This window comes from Malaclemys terrapin, chromosome 11 (assembly GCF_027887155.1).
Source record: "Malaclemys terrapin pileata isolate rMalTer1 chromosome 11, rMalTer1.hap1, whole genome shotgun sequence".
Taxonomy (NCBI): Eukaryota; Metazoa; Chordata; order Testudines; family Emydidae; genus Malaclemys; species Malaclemys terrapin.
This window is the reverse complement of record NC_071515.1, coordinates 21,125,737-21,144,962: the sequence shown is the minus strand read 5'-3', so window position 1 is coordinate 21,144,962 and position 19,226 is coordinate 21,125,737. Positions and strand designations below refer to the sequence as shown.

At 42.5% G+C, this 19,226-nt stretch overlaps 1 protein-coding gene across 2 annotated transcripts in view; it reads left to right on the top strand.

The window, feature by feature from the left end:
• The window catches only part of BMPR2 (bone morphogenetic protein receptor type 2), a 194,603-nt gene extending 182,836 nt beyond the window's left edge, over positions 1 to 11,767 (top strand). For both annotated transcript variants that reach the window (XM_054044743.1, XM_054044744.1), the window contains exon 13: positions 1,149 to 11,767. In XM_054044743.1, coding sequence (XP_053900718.1) covers positions 1,149 to 1,399 — 251 coding nt within the window. In that variant the 3' untranslated portion in view covers positions 1,400 to 11,767. The remainder of the gene's footprint in view (positions 1 to 1,148) is intronic.
• The last annotated feature ends 7,459 nt before the right edge of the window (positions 11,768 to 19,226 follow it).

Here is a 19,226-nt window from a genome sequence, read left to right as displayed (position 1 = left end):
GAGGAGACACATATGTTTAAGTTAGCAATGTAAAACACACTGATACTTTTTGGAAAGGAAGAGTGCAAACCAACAACACAGCACTCAATAAATACAGTTGAATGTTCACTGGTGGAATGTTTTTCTAGCTTCAGTTTGTTCTCATTTAGTAAAATGAATTAAGTTAGGTTTGCGGGGTTTTTTTATTGTAGTACTTTTCTCTTACCTCATCCTTTTACAGGTTAAATAAAGAAGATGTAGGGTTTGTTTTTGTTTTTTTTTACAGTCAAATCTCAGTTGCTGATATTTAAACACAGAAAAGGTGACAAGCAGCTGTCTTAAAGGTTTCACCATCCTCGACTCAAGTCCTGATTCAGGAAAATCAGAGAGTAGAACGGGGTAGGCAACCTATGGCTGATTTTCAGTGGCACTCACACTGCCCAGGTCTTGGCCACCGGTCCAGGGGGCTCTGCATTTTAATTTAATTTTAAATTAAGCTTCTTAAACAAAACCTTAGTTACTTCACATACAAAAATAGTTTAGTTATCTATTATAGACTTATAGAAAGAGACCTTCTAAAAACATTAAAATATGTTACTGGGATGCGAAACCTTAAATTAGAGTGAATAGATGAAGACTCAGCACACCACTTCTGAAAGGTTACTGACCCCTGGAATAGAACATTTGGCCTCAAAATGAAAAGCTAGGTTTTGTCTGTGATCACGTATGTAAGAACCTATTTGCCAGGTAGAATGGAGTTTAAAAGGTAAATGATGTAATGATACCATTTAAAAACTCAGCATTTACTGTCCTGTAATATTGCAGTAGTGCTTTGTCTCCCATTCCAAGTATAGAAAAATAGCATGGTTACAAAAGTCACGTTAATGTAAATGCTGAGGGCTAGATTCTACTCTCTTACACCAGTGTATACGTAGGGTAACTGAAGTGACTCCACTGGAGTTACTACAGATTTACACTGTAATAATGGAGAGCAGAATCTGGCCCTTTGTTTTAATGGCACCCACTGTACATAAATACTAGTCACCTCTCCTGTCACTATTGCTAGTTTTGACAGGATTTGTTTTTTTCAGCCTACACGTACATGTAACCACCTTGAACTCTCAAGCATGCTCTTCTTGTAACATTTTATTTTCTACTTTTATTTTCAGTAGGTGACCCATCACAAGATGGCAAACCGGGCTCAGGAGAAAAGATCAAGAAACGTGTGAAAACTCCATATTCACTTAAGCGGTGGCGCCCTTCAACATGGGTCATCTCCACCGAGCCACTGGACTGCGAGGTCAACAACAATGGCAGTGAGAGGGCAGTCCACTCTAAATCCAACACTGCTGTTTACCTTGCAGACGGAGGTGCTGCCACAACAATGGTGTCTAAGGATGCAGGAGTGAACTGCCTGTGAAATATTTTAAAAGCCGACGAAATGACATTTTTGCATTATTTGAAACAAACACGCAGAAGACATTTTAAAAAACTGCTTTCTCCTCCTGTCAGCACCCCCTGCCAAGAACTCGCTTTAAATAGATTTCAGCTATGCAGAAATTTTTTAGCTTATGCTTCCATATTTTTTGTTTCATTTTTTGAACGTTTTTGCACTTTTATTTAGTATCGCTAAAGTTAAGTCTGTCTGTTTTTGACCACAGAATTATATATATGTGTATCAAAAATGTGGTCTCAAAATATTTTTTTAAAAAAAATAACAAAAAAATGTATTGCTGATAATCAGTTTGGACCAGTTCCTAAAGGTCACTAAAAACATAAGCAGACTATAAGACAGGTTTGACTGCAGTGGTGTCTTGTATCCATGTTTTGATTTCTGTGCACAAGTTAATTAGTATGTTTCTATGTTACAGAGTGTATTATCTTTTGAACGCCCTACTTTTCTTGTGTTATGTTGAAATGTGCAATAGTCTATAGTTCACAGTATGCTTTATTGGAAAGTGTGTTTATAAAACTGCCACACATTCTCCCCCTCTTTGTGAGTATTGGGTAATTTTTTTCCTGACAGTTTGGCAGTCGGTCATTAATGACAGTGAACTTTGCACACCATAGCCAGCTTGAAGCAGCTGCCATTGAGCTCTAAGATTATAATGGGAAATGCATGAATTTTCCCCACCTTGAAAGGACTTTTAAAAGGAACAAACAAAATCTGATTTCAGCTGCCTTTCTTTTCAACCTTCCATATCTTAATCAGTTTCCTTCATAGGAGACATGACACTGGAAGGGGAAGCTCAAAGCAAGACAGTGTTGAACAAAATGTGAGGAAACAAAGTAAGTCTGCCATTTTTCCATTTGATTTTTGCTGCAGTTTCACAGTTTGTATTTATGAACATTTTTTATTGATTGCTATTAATGTGTATTTATCAGAAATCCTAATGAACTGTCCTACTAAGATCTTGAATATAAGTAGGTTGCATTTTGTTACTTACAAGAGAAAAAAGCCTGACTTATGATTGACACAAGAGAGTCATGTGATGAGCAGCTAAGCGTCTATTCAATACCTCCGCAGCGGTAAATATTGAGGTCTGGAGCCATGTCCATCAAATTGCATATGCAAGTATGTTTATCCTAATTGGCGGCAGCTGAGTTAAGTGAAAACTAGTTTTCTTAGAGTTTTGTATAGACCTCTTAATTCATCTGGCTATTAGAATTTTAAACATACACTTTTTAAAGTTATGGCCATGCGGGAGAGATTTCCATTTTTTATGGTGAAAACACTCAGAATGTATGTAACACTACATACATTGACTTCATGTATTGTGACCATTAATCCCTTGAGGTGAGTGACCACAATTTCTTCCCAGGATACTAGAACTTGTTGTCTATTTAAAAAGAAGTAAATACTTCCTTACTGGCCATTGCACCCACATGAGGCCTTTGTCTCAAGAGTGATTATTTACCCTGCTGAAATAAATTTAATAAGAAGTAATTAGCTAAAAAATTGAAGTATCTAGCGTGGTGCGGCACTGAGCAAAGCTTTGTAGCTGTATTTGAAAATGGCTCATGTCCCAACACCTAAAAAACTGTAGAAAAATTATTCCGTCAGCATGCCAAATCCCTATGACAGGATGCTGGCCGTCAAGATTTGCCACCAAACTTGCCTTTTTTCAGCTGACTGAATCTGATTTTCTGTCCTTTCAAGACCATTCATTTCCTTGATATTGCTCTGGTACAATCTTTCCCCATAAGATAACTTTCTAACTCTCTTTGAGTCTCTGATGATTACCTGCCATATGTAATATATGGCCTTTCATATCTGACTCTGTTTCCCAAGCTTCCTTGTTTGCATTCCTGTCTCTCTCTGGCATCTTATCATGCTTCCTAAATGCTGTAGGCCAGATTCTGCTGTCAGATACACCAGTATAAATCCAGAGTTACTCTGCTATTATACTGGTGTAACTGAAATCAGACTCTGGCCCAGTGTAGTTGCAGGAGTGTAGATTAGGGAAGAATTTGGCCTCCAGCTCTTTAAGCACTGCCCGGGTCCTTACACCCAAATAAAGGCCCCTGCTTTTCGCTTAGGCACAACTTTGTTAACCTAATGTATAAATATACAGTTGCTTCTCTTATGTTACTAAAAAATGTTCTCCATTTTATTTTCAGTTCTTTCTCCTGCTTGCCATCTGTTGCAATCTTACATCCCAGATATTGAAACCTTGCCATTTGTTCAGTTGGCTTGCATTACACGCCGATCTGAATTCTTGGCACGATAGTCATAATATTGCATGTGCTTTTGTTTCTTTGGGGGTTTACCTTAACTTGAAATTCTTCACACTTTTTGGATCTCTGTGTGAATTTCTGGAGTACAATACTTTGTTTTTTGCAACAATCACGGTATCATGTGCATAATGAAGATTGCTCACATCTCTTCTAGTGACTTTTTGCTTTGCCTTAAGTGTAACCTTTATCATCATTTCAGAGTGTTAGTTTAAAAAACATCTGTAAAACACTCTGTGACAGTTCTCAGGGCAGCCAGGACTGTGTCTCACCTTGGTTACCCCCTACCTCCAGCAAGAGGGAGTCTTTCTTATGGTAGCTGGGTGTCAGCTCCTTGATACCATGAGTCTTTCAGCCACTCGAGCACTCTTCTCTGAGCTATGCCATCCCTAACTTCACCTTGCAGGTTAATAAGTGGTGCACCCCAATCCCTGAGTCCTTTTGAATTATTCCCCTGCCATATTCAGCCCCTAACATTAGCTACTCACAAAAATTCCAGATCCGCCCATTTTATCTTAAATCACTGCACCTGTAAACCACGCAGCACTTGTGAGCACTTATACTAAAACAAAACTAGGGTTATTTAAGAAAGAATAAAGATTTAACTAGTGAAGTGAGAGAAAGTGATAGAAACAACTTATGACAACGCAAACCTGGGTCTACACTTACCAATGGTTATCTTTCTTATAGACTCATAGACTTTATGGTCAGAAGGGACCATTATGATCATCTGGTCTGACCCCCTGCATGCTGCAGGCCACAAAACCCTTCCCTGGACTCTGCCGTTGAAGTCCCCAATCCTGTGTTTTAGTGACTTCAATCGGCAGAGACCCTCCTGCTAGTGATCCCTGCCCCATGCTGCGGAGGAAGGCGAAAAACCTCCAGAGGCTCAGCCAATCTACCCTGGAGGAAAATTCCTTCCCGACCCCAAATATGGCGATCAGTAAGACCCCGAGCATGTAGGCAAGAGTCTCTAGCCTGACCCCTGTTGGCTATTATACTATTTACGTACCATTGATTGGTTTTCCTTGGCTACTATGTTTTACCATTAAACCATTCCCTCCATAAACTTATCTAACTTAATCTTAAAACCAGACAGGTCCGTCGTCTTTCCCCTCAGGGTTCAGTCAATTGCTGAGCTGGCGGGTGTCACAAGAATCAGGATCTAAATGTTCATGAAAGCCCCCTGCTCCTTAAGTGGTTTCCTCAGTGAATGGATCCAGAGTGCCTTTCGCTCTTTTGTCTTTATTCATAGCCCTGGTGATATCCTGCCTGCTGTAATATTCCTTTTCACCTCCAAGTGGTTTCAATGATTGGCAATTGTCTTTGACGGTTTTCCATTGACTGTACTGGGATGTGGCCAGGTTAGATAATAGACCCTTGCATTGCCTTGCCAGCTGACTGGGGAGGGGTGACAACTCCCTCTTGCTAGAATGAGTCATCATTGAAACATGTTGCTCCGGTGACTAATTTTTACTCCACGTCCATAAAGCATGCTTTCAGTATAAATACATTATTTCTTAAATATCCGTACATCTCACAATGATTGAGTCTTGACATGTTATGAGCTTTCTATAGATACCTTTTATGGTACTCTTTATGGATAAATATCCTGTAAGATGTGTTTGGTGCAGTGAGTTTGTCAGGTCTGAGGTGAGAGATGTTTGCAAAGAACAGGGGCCCTTTGCCAAGGAGCCTCTGTATCACATACTCACACTCTTATCTAAGGGTTTGTCTATACTACAGCTTATGCCAGCAAAATTTATGTCGGTCAGGGGTGTGAATATTCCATCCTCCTCGCGCAACATAAGTTACACCAACATAAGCACTCATGTGCACATTGGTATGTTGGCAAGAGACCTTTTAATGCTGACATAGCTTCTGCAACTCGCAGAGGAGGTTTTATTACGCCAATGGGAGAGCTCTCTCCCGTTGGCTTAGAGTGTCTTCTCCAGATGTGCTGCAGCGGCACAGCTGTATGTATAGACATGGCCTAAGTTGAAACATGCTAGGAAAAGAAAAATTATTTGCTCTAAATACTACTGCTTTCTGCCAAGGCTGATTACACCAGTCTTGTAGCTTTTGTTTTAGGCCAGTCCTTTGTAAGAATTCAAACTTTTTTATGCTTGATGCAATCAAAAGGTTTAATAAAATCACTGTATCAGATGGAAAAGTCTTTCTGGCATTCTGCAGTTTTCCCTAAGCATCCTTAAAGCAAATATAACTTTCACATTTCTCCTGTCTTTCTCTAACCTTTTGCTGAAAACCTTTGGGGTAAATCACAATTGTCAGAAAGTATCTGTTGTATAATCTATCATGGATAAATATCATTTGTAACATAGTAGAAATATGTACACTTTATCCCAATATGAATTCTAGATCAAAAGGAGCAATTTTATTACTTCTAAAGGTCAACCCAAACAAATGTTAGGTATATATTAAAATGTTCTAATTTTGTAGCATTAGATGAGGTGAGACTAAATATGGCTTAATTCTGATGTATAATTAGCAAAGCCTTCGTTTTGCTCACAGTAGGTAATCTTATCTTTTCCACAGAACACAATTCCTGTAATTAAATTACATTGAATTATAGCTCACAAAAGTACCTTGGAGAGTCATACTTAAGGTCAAGTCAAATACAAGAGAGAGAATTCTACAAATCAAACCTATTTGTTAACTAATGTACAGTAAATCAGTTTTGGAAAGTCCAGTTTATTTCTTTGTTCTTAAAAAAAATATATCAATGGATAATGATGAAAGTTTTTAAATTACCATTTTTCTAAATGCATATTGCAGACAATATAAATATATCAAAATGACAATAGACTGATAATGTAAATAGCAATGGATTGTGCCAATGTCAAATAAGCAATGGTAGAATATTTTATATGTTCACTTCTAATATGGAATTCAAGTAAAATGTTACAACAAACATAGGTGACCTATCTATGTGTAGGATACTCAGAAATCTTATTGGTTTTAGAAAATCACACGTATTAAATCTAAAGGACTTGTCCACGCAAATATGTTGTCTGTTCACACATTTCCTACTCCTATGAAGTTATTTATCAACATCACACAGTTAGTTTTGAGAATAGGAATTCCAGCCATATGTGTAGACATGCCTATATGGTGATAGATTTATTTTCTTTTTAACAGAAATAGAGATTTATGAGTAGATTATGAGGAAATTCAGGGGAAATGTTCCAGATAGTGCTCCACAAATGCATATGTGCACACCGGCTAAATAATTAAAAGATAATCCCACTCTTGCTATTCCCAGGCGTATTTAAATTGCAGAACTAAAAGTAAAGAAATACTTCATTTAAAAGAAAACCAGGATGCATTGTGATTATATCATTTTCCAAACCCGGGAATACTTCATTGTAAAAAAGACAAATTTTGTCTGTATTATGTTTTGTTAATATAATAGTTAACTTCCCAGTCTTTTCTGTCATTCATTCACATCTAGAAAATTATCTGGTTTTAGTGGCAACACAGTTTTGTTATTTTTTCAAAGTTTATTGGGGCAGAAACAAAAGTGAAAGGGATGTTAGCAGGTTGCAGGGATAAACTGAAAAATGTTTGATATGAAGTTGTTTAGAAAGTAAATATCCTCCCACCCAACAACTTACTCCAGAAAAGCTCTTTAATCCTGAATGCTACAGGAAAAGATACATATATTAAAAGAGACATGAACATAGACATGTATGGAAGAGATTATCAAACAAAATTTGATAAGTAATATATTCTTACTCAGCAAATACATCTTATGTACATAATATATATGCTGCATAATTTCAGGGGCATGCAGTTTGCTGGACCCCTCCATGTGTTCTAATGATATTGCTAAAGTACTTTTGAGAGAGAGAAATTAAAAATATACATATTCCACTAGGGTAACAGTCATGGAAATATATTCAGATAGTCATTTTCTAATGTGATAAAAAATGAAAACAGCACAACTATTTTGTCCCTTAACCATTATCTATACAGCATAGCCTTTCTGGAAATAGTATATATGCAGTGCGTTTTACTGCCAAAATGTGTCAGAACAATGCATCTTTTACGTTATTTGATTTTTGAATATAGATTTACATTCACAGCTTCCAGATCCTGACTTTGATCTATAAAATCTGTAGTTACGGGTGCTTAGCACCTCTCAGGATTTGACCTCTTATCCATAATGAAATCTGCTTCCCACCTTTTTTGGTACATATAAAAAGAGTTAGTAAACCATGGGCCAGCTATAAACACAGAAATTGCAACCTGAACATCTGTCATGAGTAAAATTCATACACGTAAGTCAATACAGAAAAGTTTTACATTATGCTGTGATTTATACATGCACACAGGCACTGACTTTTGGTTTTCCCGGTGGGTGCTCCACCCCCTGCTCCACCCTGAGGCCCCACCCTTGGCCTGCACCCTCCTCCGAGGCCCCACCTTCACGCCTCCCCTAATGCTCCCGCTGCTCCCTCCTCTCCATTCCCTCTCCTGAGGCTGCCCCAACTGCCGCTCCCTCCTCTCTGCCCCTCCCTCCCCTAGCACCGCCAACCAGCCAGCCCGAGAGCGGATCAGCGGCCAGCCCCAAGGCCAGAACCAGTGTGGCTGGTAGCTGCTGAGCACCCCCTATTTTTTTTCCATGGGTGCTTGAGGCCCGGAGCACCCATGGAGTTGGTGTCTATGTACATGCACCAAATAATTGTTTTAATCTTGTTTTTTCCTTTATCATTTTCTCTGTGGTAGCAATAAGGAACTATCTATAGTATAGAGTAAATCTGTAGGCTGTGTCCTTATCCAGATGTCAGAACTCATTTGTAACAAATCTAACAAAACATTCACCCACAGATAGACATCTCATTAGCCTATGAAAACTGGGCTGTAGATCATTCAGCACTTTCTCTACGTTTAGATTGTGGATTTTGCACTCAGGTGTGCAGCACATCAGTCAGGTAGATTTGTATTTCTCAGTTGTTCACATTTTATATGCATTACTTTTAACCCTTTCTTACTGCAAAAGCTATACATACTGCAATGGAGCCATAATACATTTTTGTATTTGAAATATTGTGTATGTATTTAGATGCATATGTGTTATGCATTAATTCCATTTTTAAATACTATGAGTTGGGTATGAAATAGGCACATATAAAGTCCTGATCAAATATGTAGTTTTTCACAGGCCATTTTTAAGTTGCGTCTTCTCTATATTGCAATAGAAATTGGACTACAAGTATGAAACTAATACAATTCCTCCTAAATACTTAATATCCCTTAGAATAGAATCTGGTCATTGACTGTAACTGGACTGTATGTACTTTGAAGAAAGGTAAAAAATGGGGAATACAGTCGATAGCTGAATAATTAAAGGTTGTTGGGGTTTTTTTTAAGTTACACTCAGAACATTAAAATTAAGTTTTTGAAATAAATCTAAGATATTTAAAAAGTAATATTTGACATTTTCTTTTACAAGACCTTTGTGATGTTATAGCTAAGGTTATGCGTGCAGTTCCGATATAAATCCAATTTTTCACAAGGCCTTAAATATACTGAAAAAAATTCTCTTCTTGGGTTAAAAGTTATACAAAGCTTCAAGTCAGGAATATATCTGTTTTGTTTTGGTTTTGTGTTTTTCATTTTTAAAATGTAGTTTAGTTTTGGTGTAAAATAATAATTAAACAGCTGTCACATTTTGGGCTTCCTTCTGCTCTCACTGAAGTCAATGACAAAACTTCCAATGACTTCTGGCAGGATCAAACTTTTGACTCTCCTGGGAATTAAAATGGGAATTCTATTTGGTATAACTTTGTCTAAGAAATAGTTTGTATAGGACTTGATTCAATTTCCATTAAAGTCAGTGGGAGTCTTGCCAGTGATTTCGGTGGAAGCAAGATCAGGCCCCCTGGCCTTCTTTACAGTAGATTTTCCCCCTTTTTATAATTTCTCATCATTGTTACCACTGGTGTAGCTCCAATAGCGGGAATGCTAATGTACACAGGCCACTTCTGGGTGCCGGCATTTTGAGCAGGGTTAGATAATATTCTAACTAAAGCTGCACCAGCAGGTCTACACTAGTCCAGCCATGACAGCAGAGCTGCACCAGTGGGAGCACTGGCAGGACATTGGAAGATAAAGGGCCTGTTTCTCATTAACTGTAAGGTTCCTTTATAGTGGTCTGGGCTTTGATGTAGTCACAGCCATTGTCCAGGATTCAGATTAAAACACTGTTTTACTCTACGGCACATGCCAATGCCATTTTAAATAATCCTTACTATGTAGCTCAAGTGGTTTAATTTACATCATTGCAAAATAAAATCGAACCCAGTGAACTGCTGATCTGTAATAATCTGAAGTTGACAGTGATTCCAAAGGTGCCATTCTAGTTAATTTCAATACATAATCCATGTTTCAACAAATTCAGTAATTGGCCTAGGTTTGGAAAAGCTCCTTCAAATCTCTTCCATTCTCTTGGGTAAATTAATCCATGAGTTTGGGGACAAGGGGGCGGAGTTGTAGGGGTGGCTAATTGGCTGTTTTACAATTTACAATGAAAGGTCGTGGCCGTTTCCACACTTTTGCCGGTTTGTTAAAGATCGAAACTAGCTCCTTTCTTTAGAGTTTAGTACAGGGGTAGGCAACCTATGGCACATGTGCCGAAGGCGGCACGCGAGCTGATTTTCAGTGGCACTCACACTGCCTGGGTCCTGGCCACTGGTCCAGGGGGCTCTGCATTTTAATTTAATTTTAAATGAAGCTTCTTAAACATTTTAAAAACCTTATTTACTTTACATACAACAATAGTTTAGTTATATATTATAGACTTATAGAAAGAGACCTTCTAAAAACGTTAAATGTATTACTGGCACGCGAAACCTTAAATTAGAGTGAATAAATGAAGACTCGGCACACCACTTCTGAAAGGTTGCTGACCCCTGGTTTAGTAGTTCGGGGGGCTTCCAAAAGTTAGCTTTTCACAGTTGACTTACTCATTTTTCAGGCTGAGTAGTAATTTTGCAAGATTTCTTTCTGGAGCACTTGATTCAATCTTGTGTGTTCAGAACCTGATGATGATGTAGTCTACAGCCTAATCATAATATGCCTTAGGCTACCACATGCATGTTCGGTCACCACTGAAAGGAAAGGAAATAGTTAATGGGATCAAGTAACATTAAGGTTGTGAGGAAAGCAGGTAAGGCCAAGTTAATACTGAGTTCATTTGTCACTTTGATTTTCCTGGTTTGTGGCTTTTATCTCTCTCTCTCTCACACACACTCACTCACACACACACACACACACACACTATATATTTTAAGATTTTTGTATGTATTTTTTCATCTGCTTCTTGTCCTTAAAGGAACATATGCTGTATTCACATTTTATATATGCTGGAATCATACCTTACAATTGTTATTGGTTACTTCTGCCGCCCTCCCCACGATATACAAGGACAACGGCCAAATACTGATTTGTAGGGTTTGGTGTTTTGCAGAAGCTGAAGTGTGGAGATGTGAAACTGCTGTTCTCCTTATGAAAGAAAGGAAAACTATAACCTAGAGAGCATTAATTTCTGAATGAGCTTTTCTGGGGGAAAAAAGCCTAAAATAATAATTTTGGAGTATCACCAGAACCCTTTTGCTAACGGATATTGTTGTGGGTTTTCTTCTCTCAAATTACAGATGAAATATCATGTATTAATTTATAAATAGTTACTTTCAGTTATTTTCCTTTTGTATAAGCTGCCCAGTACCTCGCTATGCTGTCTAAGTTGTGTTTTATGGAACAGTGTGAGTATGAAATCTAAAAAGCTAATTACTTTTCCTTTTTTAATCATCTGTGGATGCCACTATGAAAGCTGACATCGTTAAGCCACTACAGAGTTTTCTATGAATACTTGTAAGAAAATGCTTTGTTACATATGAACCTAAATAAAGAGATTGTATTGATACAAACGCAGGGATAAGAACATTTAAAGACTATTCTTTAGGTTTAAAAGGCTTGCTGTAAAACGGTGCATTATTCCATTTATTAAAGATCATATTCATGACAAGAAGTGTGGACTTTGGGGAATTTGTGGCGGCACCATTAACTCTGATGAGCATAAGCAGGAGCAAGGCCACTACAGTGGAGGGGGAGTTAGGTAACATTTTACTGGCTAAATCATGTGACCTTTGTAGAGGTTTTGGCCTTGGTCCTGCCCAGAGGAAATGTGCAGCGTTGCGTGTATTAAGCACTAGCCAAACAAAAAATGAACAAAATGGGTTCCATTGATTTCAGATTAAAACTAGAACTTTCCCATCACCCATAAATAGGATGTTCATCATTTATCAGCTGGATTTGGCCAAAAGGTTTTACACCCCGCTGAACTTGGACTGAGTGCATGAATCTAATCTTTTAGCTCCAAAGACTACCACCAAAGCAAAATCAGTTGTAGTTGGGAGTTTATCCTATAGCAGATATAACTAAACTTTTTAGAGGAAGGGAAGAATGTCCCAATGGTTAGGGCACTCGCGTAGGACTGCTGAGACCTGGGCTCAAGTCCCTGTTCTACCACAGACTTCCTGTGTGACCTTGGACAAGTCACTTGTCCTCAGGTCCCCCATTTGCAAAATGAGGATAATACCATTGAGAGATAAACACATTAAAGACTGTGAGGTGCTGAGATTGATGGTAATGGAGGCCATATATGTACCTGAGAGGGGGGGTGTCTCATTACTTCCCATATAAAGCAATGATTCTCTCCTTATGGCCCAAGGTGTGTGTGCCTTTGCAGGAGTAGGCTAGAGTAGAAAGTGCAGCTGTAACCCCTTCTCTGCCCAGAACACCTTGCATAGGAGGCAGCACACATTGAATGCCATGGGGGGAGAGCCAATAAGCACTTCATGCCCCAAGGGAGTTGTGACCATGTTGATACTTGGCATAAATCTCTTAACCTGCCAAAGTCCCAATGTGAGAACCAAAATGAAGGCTGCAAACATTACTCCTGGAGGAGCACAGGTGCTGCCATATATGGCAGCCCATCTACTGCCATGTCTTGTGTCCAATAGTGGCTCGTAACTACTGCTTCAGAGGAAGAAATCTGTTTCAGAGGAAGGAACTACTGCAATAAGGAGTTATGAGATAACCTGCACCCAGGGGGAAAAGTTTGCTCCCAAGTTCCAGTAGCAGTTACCTTGTGCCTGAAGCTTGAGGGTTTAATGCCTTCTGAACTCCATGTTTAGTTTGAGTCTCCATGAAAGAGAGAGAAAGCACAGTATAGTGTTGTGTTGCGCTCTCAGCGTGTGGAAAGGCAAGGAGATGCCTTACATTTATAGGTGCAGAACATCTCCCTGAAATTTAAACCACAGAAGGGCAGTGGAAGCTGAGGACAATGTGTAAGACCCAAGCTGGATTTTCTGGGGTATGTCTATCTATTCTTTGGTTATTCCAAATTTCTGGCCAGAAATTCAGAGGGGGGTCATCCCCAGGATGTCAAAATGTGACTGATATCTCCCAGGCACATCTTGAGGCCCAAACTCACTCAGGCTCTGTTGGGTTAGGTTCACTCTTCTTTGTATCACCTGAATGGTCTTTGGGGCAGTAGTGCGCTAGCAGGGAGGATGAGACTACCTGTCCTTCCCTTCTTTCTCCAAGCTGAAGGTAGCTTGTTTGGAGTTTCTTGCTCTTCCATACCTGCAAGGGTAACAACGAGCTATAGTTCAACGATGCACCACATAAGACCATACCGACCTGAGGCCTTGTCCTCTAGCCTCTATTACTTTTCTTATTTAAATCAAGATGTGTTGGTAGAGAGTGGGCACACAGTACCAGTAGCTGGTAGACTGCTATTAGCCTTGTATTTGCTGTGTTTCCAAACCCAGGTGGGGGTCTGAAGCAGTTGGAGAGCATTCCTCACTGGCTCAATATACCTGAACAGTGGAATGCAGCCATGAAATGGACAATGCTGTGCAAGAACAAGGGGGCCATCCCTAGAAGGCGATGTTGTGAGAGGAAAACGTGCAGACACAAAACGTTTGGTGCACTCACTCTGCTCTTCTCAGGTCGAGGGCACCACAACTGCCCCCTGTGGGGCTCCAGAATGGACTGTAGATGAGGAAGCCTCCAATAGCACCTAAACTCAACTACTGCCATGTGGTCTGAGTTATAAACACTGTGGGGAGGCCCTTGGAGCTAGAGCCAGTGATCTTTCCACCAATCCAAGAGCAGTCAGGAGCCCAGGTTCCACAGGAATCATAGCAAGAGCAGGACAAATAATATATTTTTTCATCCACTGGTGTAATCGAGTCCAGTCATGGCTAGTCGCCTTCTTATGGCCAGGTGTGCCGCACAGCTCTCTGGCTGGACTAGCACCCCTTGCCAATGGTTACCCCCATGCTGTAGAGGTTTCTCTGCCTGGTAACACGGCCCTCCAGCCAGGTCACATCTGTAGTTCACCCCTTCTGGGGTCCCAATTGTCCCAAACTAACAGCCGGAAAATATCTTTAGCAGAAACAAAAATCCTTCCAACCCTCTCTGGGGCTCTTCCTCAGTCAGTCTTCAGCTCAGTCTGCTGCCCCATTGCTGGGCTCCACCATCCTTACAATGGGCTTGTCCTCGGGGCAGGAAGGAGAACCAATTCCCACCCTCTACTCTGAGTTCTGACCAAGACCACTTAGTCTTTGTCCTCAAAGGAAACCTGCACAACATCTTCAAAAGACAGGCCTGGAAGCTTAAATTCATTATTTTGCTATACAATAAAAATCATGGACTTGGTAAAGAAACAATGAATATAGACCTCACCAGTCAAACCAATACAGCTTTTGAAAAGTCATTCACCGTGAGAGGCAGAAGATTCTCCCAACCTAGATCCTGTGGTCTCCACAGGTATTTCTGCCTAAAGAGAAGGTCAAGCAAGTGAGTGATGAGGGGAAGCTTTCTCTGTACAGGCCTCTGGAACAATTACAGTGTCAGATCTCTCTGGGGAGATGCATACAGTGCTGTGCAGGGAGCCAGGCACATGTAAATCAAGGGATCATGCAGACTCTTATTACATGGAAAGGGTGACCTAGGGCTTGATCCTACAAGGATCCAAGTACCTTTAGTGACATCGGTGGGAGCTGAACAGGGCGTTGCATCTGCAACTATTACCAGACTTGAGAGACCAGCGAGTGTTTAGCACTGAACAGTGACCGTAACTGAAGCCTTTGAAATGGTGGCTGAGAAACATTGTGGGGCAGATGTGGATGCCTTCATGTAAAAACTGAAGACTTGGAAACAGTCACTTCAATGTTGGTAACATCAGCCCTTGAGTATAGAAGGGACAATATGACCAAGTGTGTCCAAATCCTGACCAGTGAGATCCACCACATCACTCCATCTTGGCCCCAGTCAGAACCAGAGCCTTCTAGGTTCCTGAAATCTGTTTTTGACTCATCTCTAGCAATAAGACCATCTCCATTAGTATTATAATGGAATCAGCTACCTGAAGCTAGTTCACCCTGACCCACACTGGGTGTTCAATTTCTTTTTCCCCCTTAGAAGGAATAGCTTGTGCTTCTACACTTACTGCTCCAACCATAAGCTGGTGGAGGATTATTCCAAGACCCCACCAGTCCACAGTCCTGGAGTTTGGCTCTCCTCGGAGGACCTCTGGAACAATGGTTCTGGGGTGCCACAGATGCTGTTTGTAGTGTCCTGAAACCAATGCCTGAAAGAATGAAAATCTCCGTGAAACCAGGCAATGCCCTTTAGCCCATCTCCCTTCACCCTAAGTGCATACTGTTTGGGCTTGGCTAAATATTACAGATCCTGCTACCAAATTTGAGGATGTCAGAGTTACTGCCCCATTTAGCTGGAGCAGAACAAGAGTCCTATGATCTGTGGCAAAGCAATATAAACATTCTTCCCCATTATAAAGGTAGGGCTGGTGAGGTATAAGAAAGAAGAGGCAGCTTCAGCGCCAATGCCCCGTGGTGAGTAAATATCACACTGTATCTAACTCAGAGCAGGGCCAGCAAACCCCTTCACTGTATGAACATCAGTATTCTAGATCTGGCCACAGCAATATCTAATACAAAGCAGGGGTGAATTTGAGATTAACTGAGATTATAACAAAACATAGATTCTGAAGGGACTATAATTCACTGTATACAAACTACTGGGTGCTTTGCAGAATTAGAACAGCAGGGAAAATGGGAAAGGGTATTTCACTGACACTGGTGCATTTCAGCCACTTCTCTGATTTATTTCTCGCTCTAAGATCCTCCAAGAGAGCAATAATTATGCCTTTGGAATGCACCAAACAGTGAGTATTTTCAGCAATATTCCCTGGGGAGAGGAGGACACCCCCAGGAACCTCTAGACAGTGCTGCTTTCTAAGAGATCCCTGGTATTTATGCCCTACAGTGTGACTTTAAATGTCTTCTTAATCAATTATTGTTATTTTTGCATCTATTCTGGCTGAAAATCTGGTTGGAATATTTCAGATCTGTGACACTGATGGAACAATGGTTAGAAATAGCCAACAGAGTAATGAAATTAAATTATATGGAAAATGCACCTGGTAAGTGTCCATATCCTGAGATGGCAGCAAAGCGACCCAAGTGAACAATCAGATACTTTCTTTGCAGAGGCCAAAATGGTCATCTTCACAAACCCATCCCTGTCCAGCAGCAGCCTAGGTAATTTGAGGTCTCTAAAAACAAGGTGAAATGGAAAAGGACCAAGTGAGAGGTCTGCAGTGAGGCCCTGGATGAGCCGAGCCCCAGACTACAGAGATGCTGCTGGAACTGATAGGAGAACAACTCACGGTCCTGCCCTCAGTCAGGATTTTCTCTTCAAACTTCCATCCTGATTGTTCCCAATTTCTCCCTCTTCCCACTAGGATTCTCTATGGGCAGGACAGGCTTTTCTGCTGTCACATCAAGAAAGGAATCTGATACTTCCAGGGTCCCTCCCCTGTCTCCACGGGGTCAGTCTTCTGTGACAGTTGGGGAAGGATCTGTGGCAGGAAGGGAGGTGGCCTTGCTCCATGACATGGAAAAGAGAGTGGCTGGGTAGCAGCCACATTCTCTGCTATGCCCTCTCCAGATCCTCCCTCCTGTGCAGGACCTGTTGGAGAGAAACTTTGTCTTGGGGTGGAGGGAGGGGGGAGACTTTGAAAATGTCTCTCTAGATGCTGTCCTGCGCCCAATGGTGTCAATGAGGGACTCGCTCTTGGCGGATTGTCAGTGGGGTTCCAATGGAAGCAGCATCAGACCCTAGGTTTCATGCAGAGGGAAGTTTGTAGATCTGTCAAACTTTCAAACTCCTAGACAAAGATTTAAGTCCAGAGAGGACTGTGCCTGGCAGAAGGTAAAGAAATGACCACCAAGAGTGTACTCTAAGGCAAAGCGCAGATGGCCTGTGGTCTGGAAGAACCTGAAAAGCTGGATCAAATATGGGTATCTTCTCCTGACTGACAGCCTCCAGTACCCACTTCTGTGACATCAGGCTGCAAACACAAAACAAGGCAGGAGGGAGGTTTCTAAGGGCAGCAAGAGCCACTTGAAGCTTCAGTTACTCTTGTAACCAGGCTGGGTCCTTCTGCTTCACTCATCCAACAGGACAATGTAGAACATGCAGCCTCTTTCATTAGTCACTTTTGAGAAAACTGGATGCTCCAGCCCGTAATAAAGTCTATGCTGGGCCCCATCCAATGCTTCTGTGATGCTTAGAAATGGGATTTCCTTGTAGCCCCTTGTTTCTGTTTAAGGCAAATGGCTGTACTTTCACGCATCACAGCCACTGACTTGCTTCCCACTCACCTTTCTGGTGGAAGGTCCCCATCCCGTAGCTCTGACTTCTCCATGGTTTTCAGAGTCACCATTTTCTTCAGAGGCCTGTATTCCACCAGGAACACCTAAAAGAGGGGACGGGCTGCGGAATTAGTCCCACAGCTGAGTGTCACTTTTTAAGGGCCACTCTAGTAAGTCTTTGGGGAAATGTACCTTTCTAAACCAGCCTTTCCCCAGGACAGCAGAAAAGCAGAAGTGCCACAGCCACAGGGAGATGCTCTGAGATCTGTAAGCCACGGAGTTAGCAATTAAGGGCTTAAAGTATTGCAACAAACTGTAAATTGTGGAGTGTGACCATGAAAATAGTCAGACAATCCTGGAGTTCTTGATACCTTCCCTGCAGCTCAGACTTCTAGCCACACTCTGGTTTCAGGGATGCTGGAACAGGGGAAGCCAGGGGGCCATGGCTCTCCCACTTTTTACCAGTCATAAGGGCGAGCGATGGGAGGAGGGGGCAGAGAGGAGCGAGCGGGGGGCAAGGTCTTGGGGGGGAAGAGGCAATGCAGGAGCGGGGCCTCAAGGGTGCGAGGGCAGGGTCTTGGGGGAATGGGCAGCATGAGGGTAGGGGCTTGAGGAGAAGAAGGGCTGGGGCCTCAGAGGCAGCACAGGGGGCGGAGCCACAGTTTGGGCACCTGTGGCTCCCGCACTTTTAGGGCGCTTCCACCGTTCCTGGCTGGTTTGGCTCATGTGGAAACATCTCCACTTTCTCCGTGTACGAATTTGCCACCCAGCCTTCCCTGCTCCTCGGCAACATGCTCTGTGACCCTCCCCATTGGATGGGTGGGGGCAGGGCCGGCTTTAGCAAGAGCGGGGCCCGATTCCTGGGGCCCCCAGGAATCGAGCCGCGCTCCGGCCGGGGTTGCCGGGCTTGGGTCCGACCCGGAGCCGCGCCGCGGAGGGACCCGAGCCGCGCCACGGGGGCCGGGCCGGGCCAGACCCGTGCCGTGCCGTGGGGGCCGAGCCGGAGCCGGGCCGCGCCGCGGGGGCCGGGCTGGATCCAAGCCGGGCCAGAGCCGCTGGGGCCTGCGGGAACGGGCCGCGCCCCCCCGGAGCCCTTCTCGCGCCCCCACCACCCCAGCTTACCTTGTGCTGCCGGCCCGCCCCTGCTTCTTTTCAGACTTCCCGCGAATCTCTGATTCGCGGGAAGCAGGGGAGGGGGCGGAGCGTTCAGGGGAGGGGAGGAGGGGGGAGTGAGCTGGGGGCGGGGTGGAGAGCTGCAGCGCGGGGCCCTCTTGGCGCGGGGCCCAATTCAGCCGAATCGGCTGAATCGGCCTAAAGCCGGCCCTGGGTGGGGGAAAGACAATGGCAGCAGAGCTAAACGCCAGCTGTACTGCCGCTGCTTGGAAGAGCCAAAGAGCAGTATATGGCTGTCGTGTTTGTGCTCACCCTACTGCTCCCTGGAGGTCTGTGGAGTCTATCTCGACCTTCTGGGAGAGTGGATGGCCAGTCTGTTCTGTTCCCAGCCCTGCCTCCAGGAGAGGAGGACACAGCAAAGGGGACAGAATCTGTAGATCTTTGATGTTAGGACCCCTGAGTTTACTCACTGTGACAGTGGAAGGAAGAATCTGGGCTCTTGTTCACAGGAAACTGATCCTTAGGTCTTATCCAATATCGTCATTCCCATCTTCCTACCTTCTTGCAATACAGGATTTCAATACAAAATTCAACTATGCTGTTATCCACTTTTGACCACTAGAT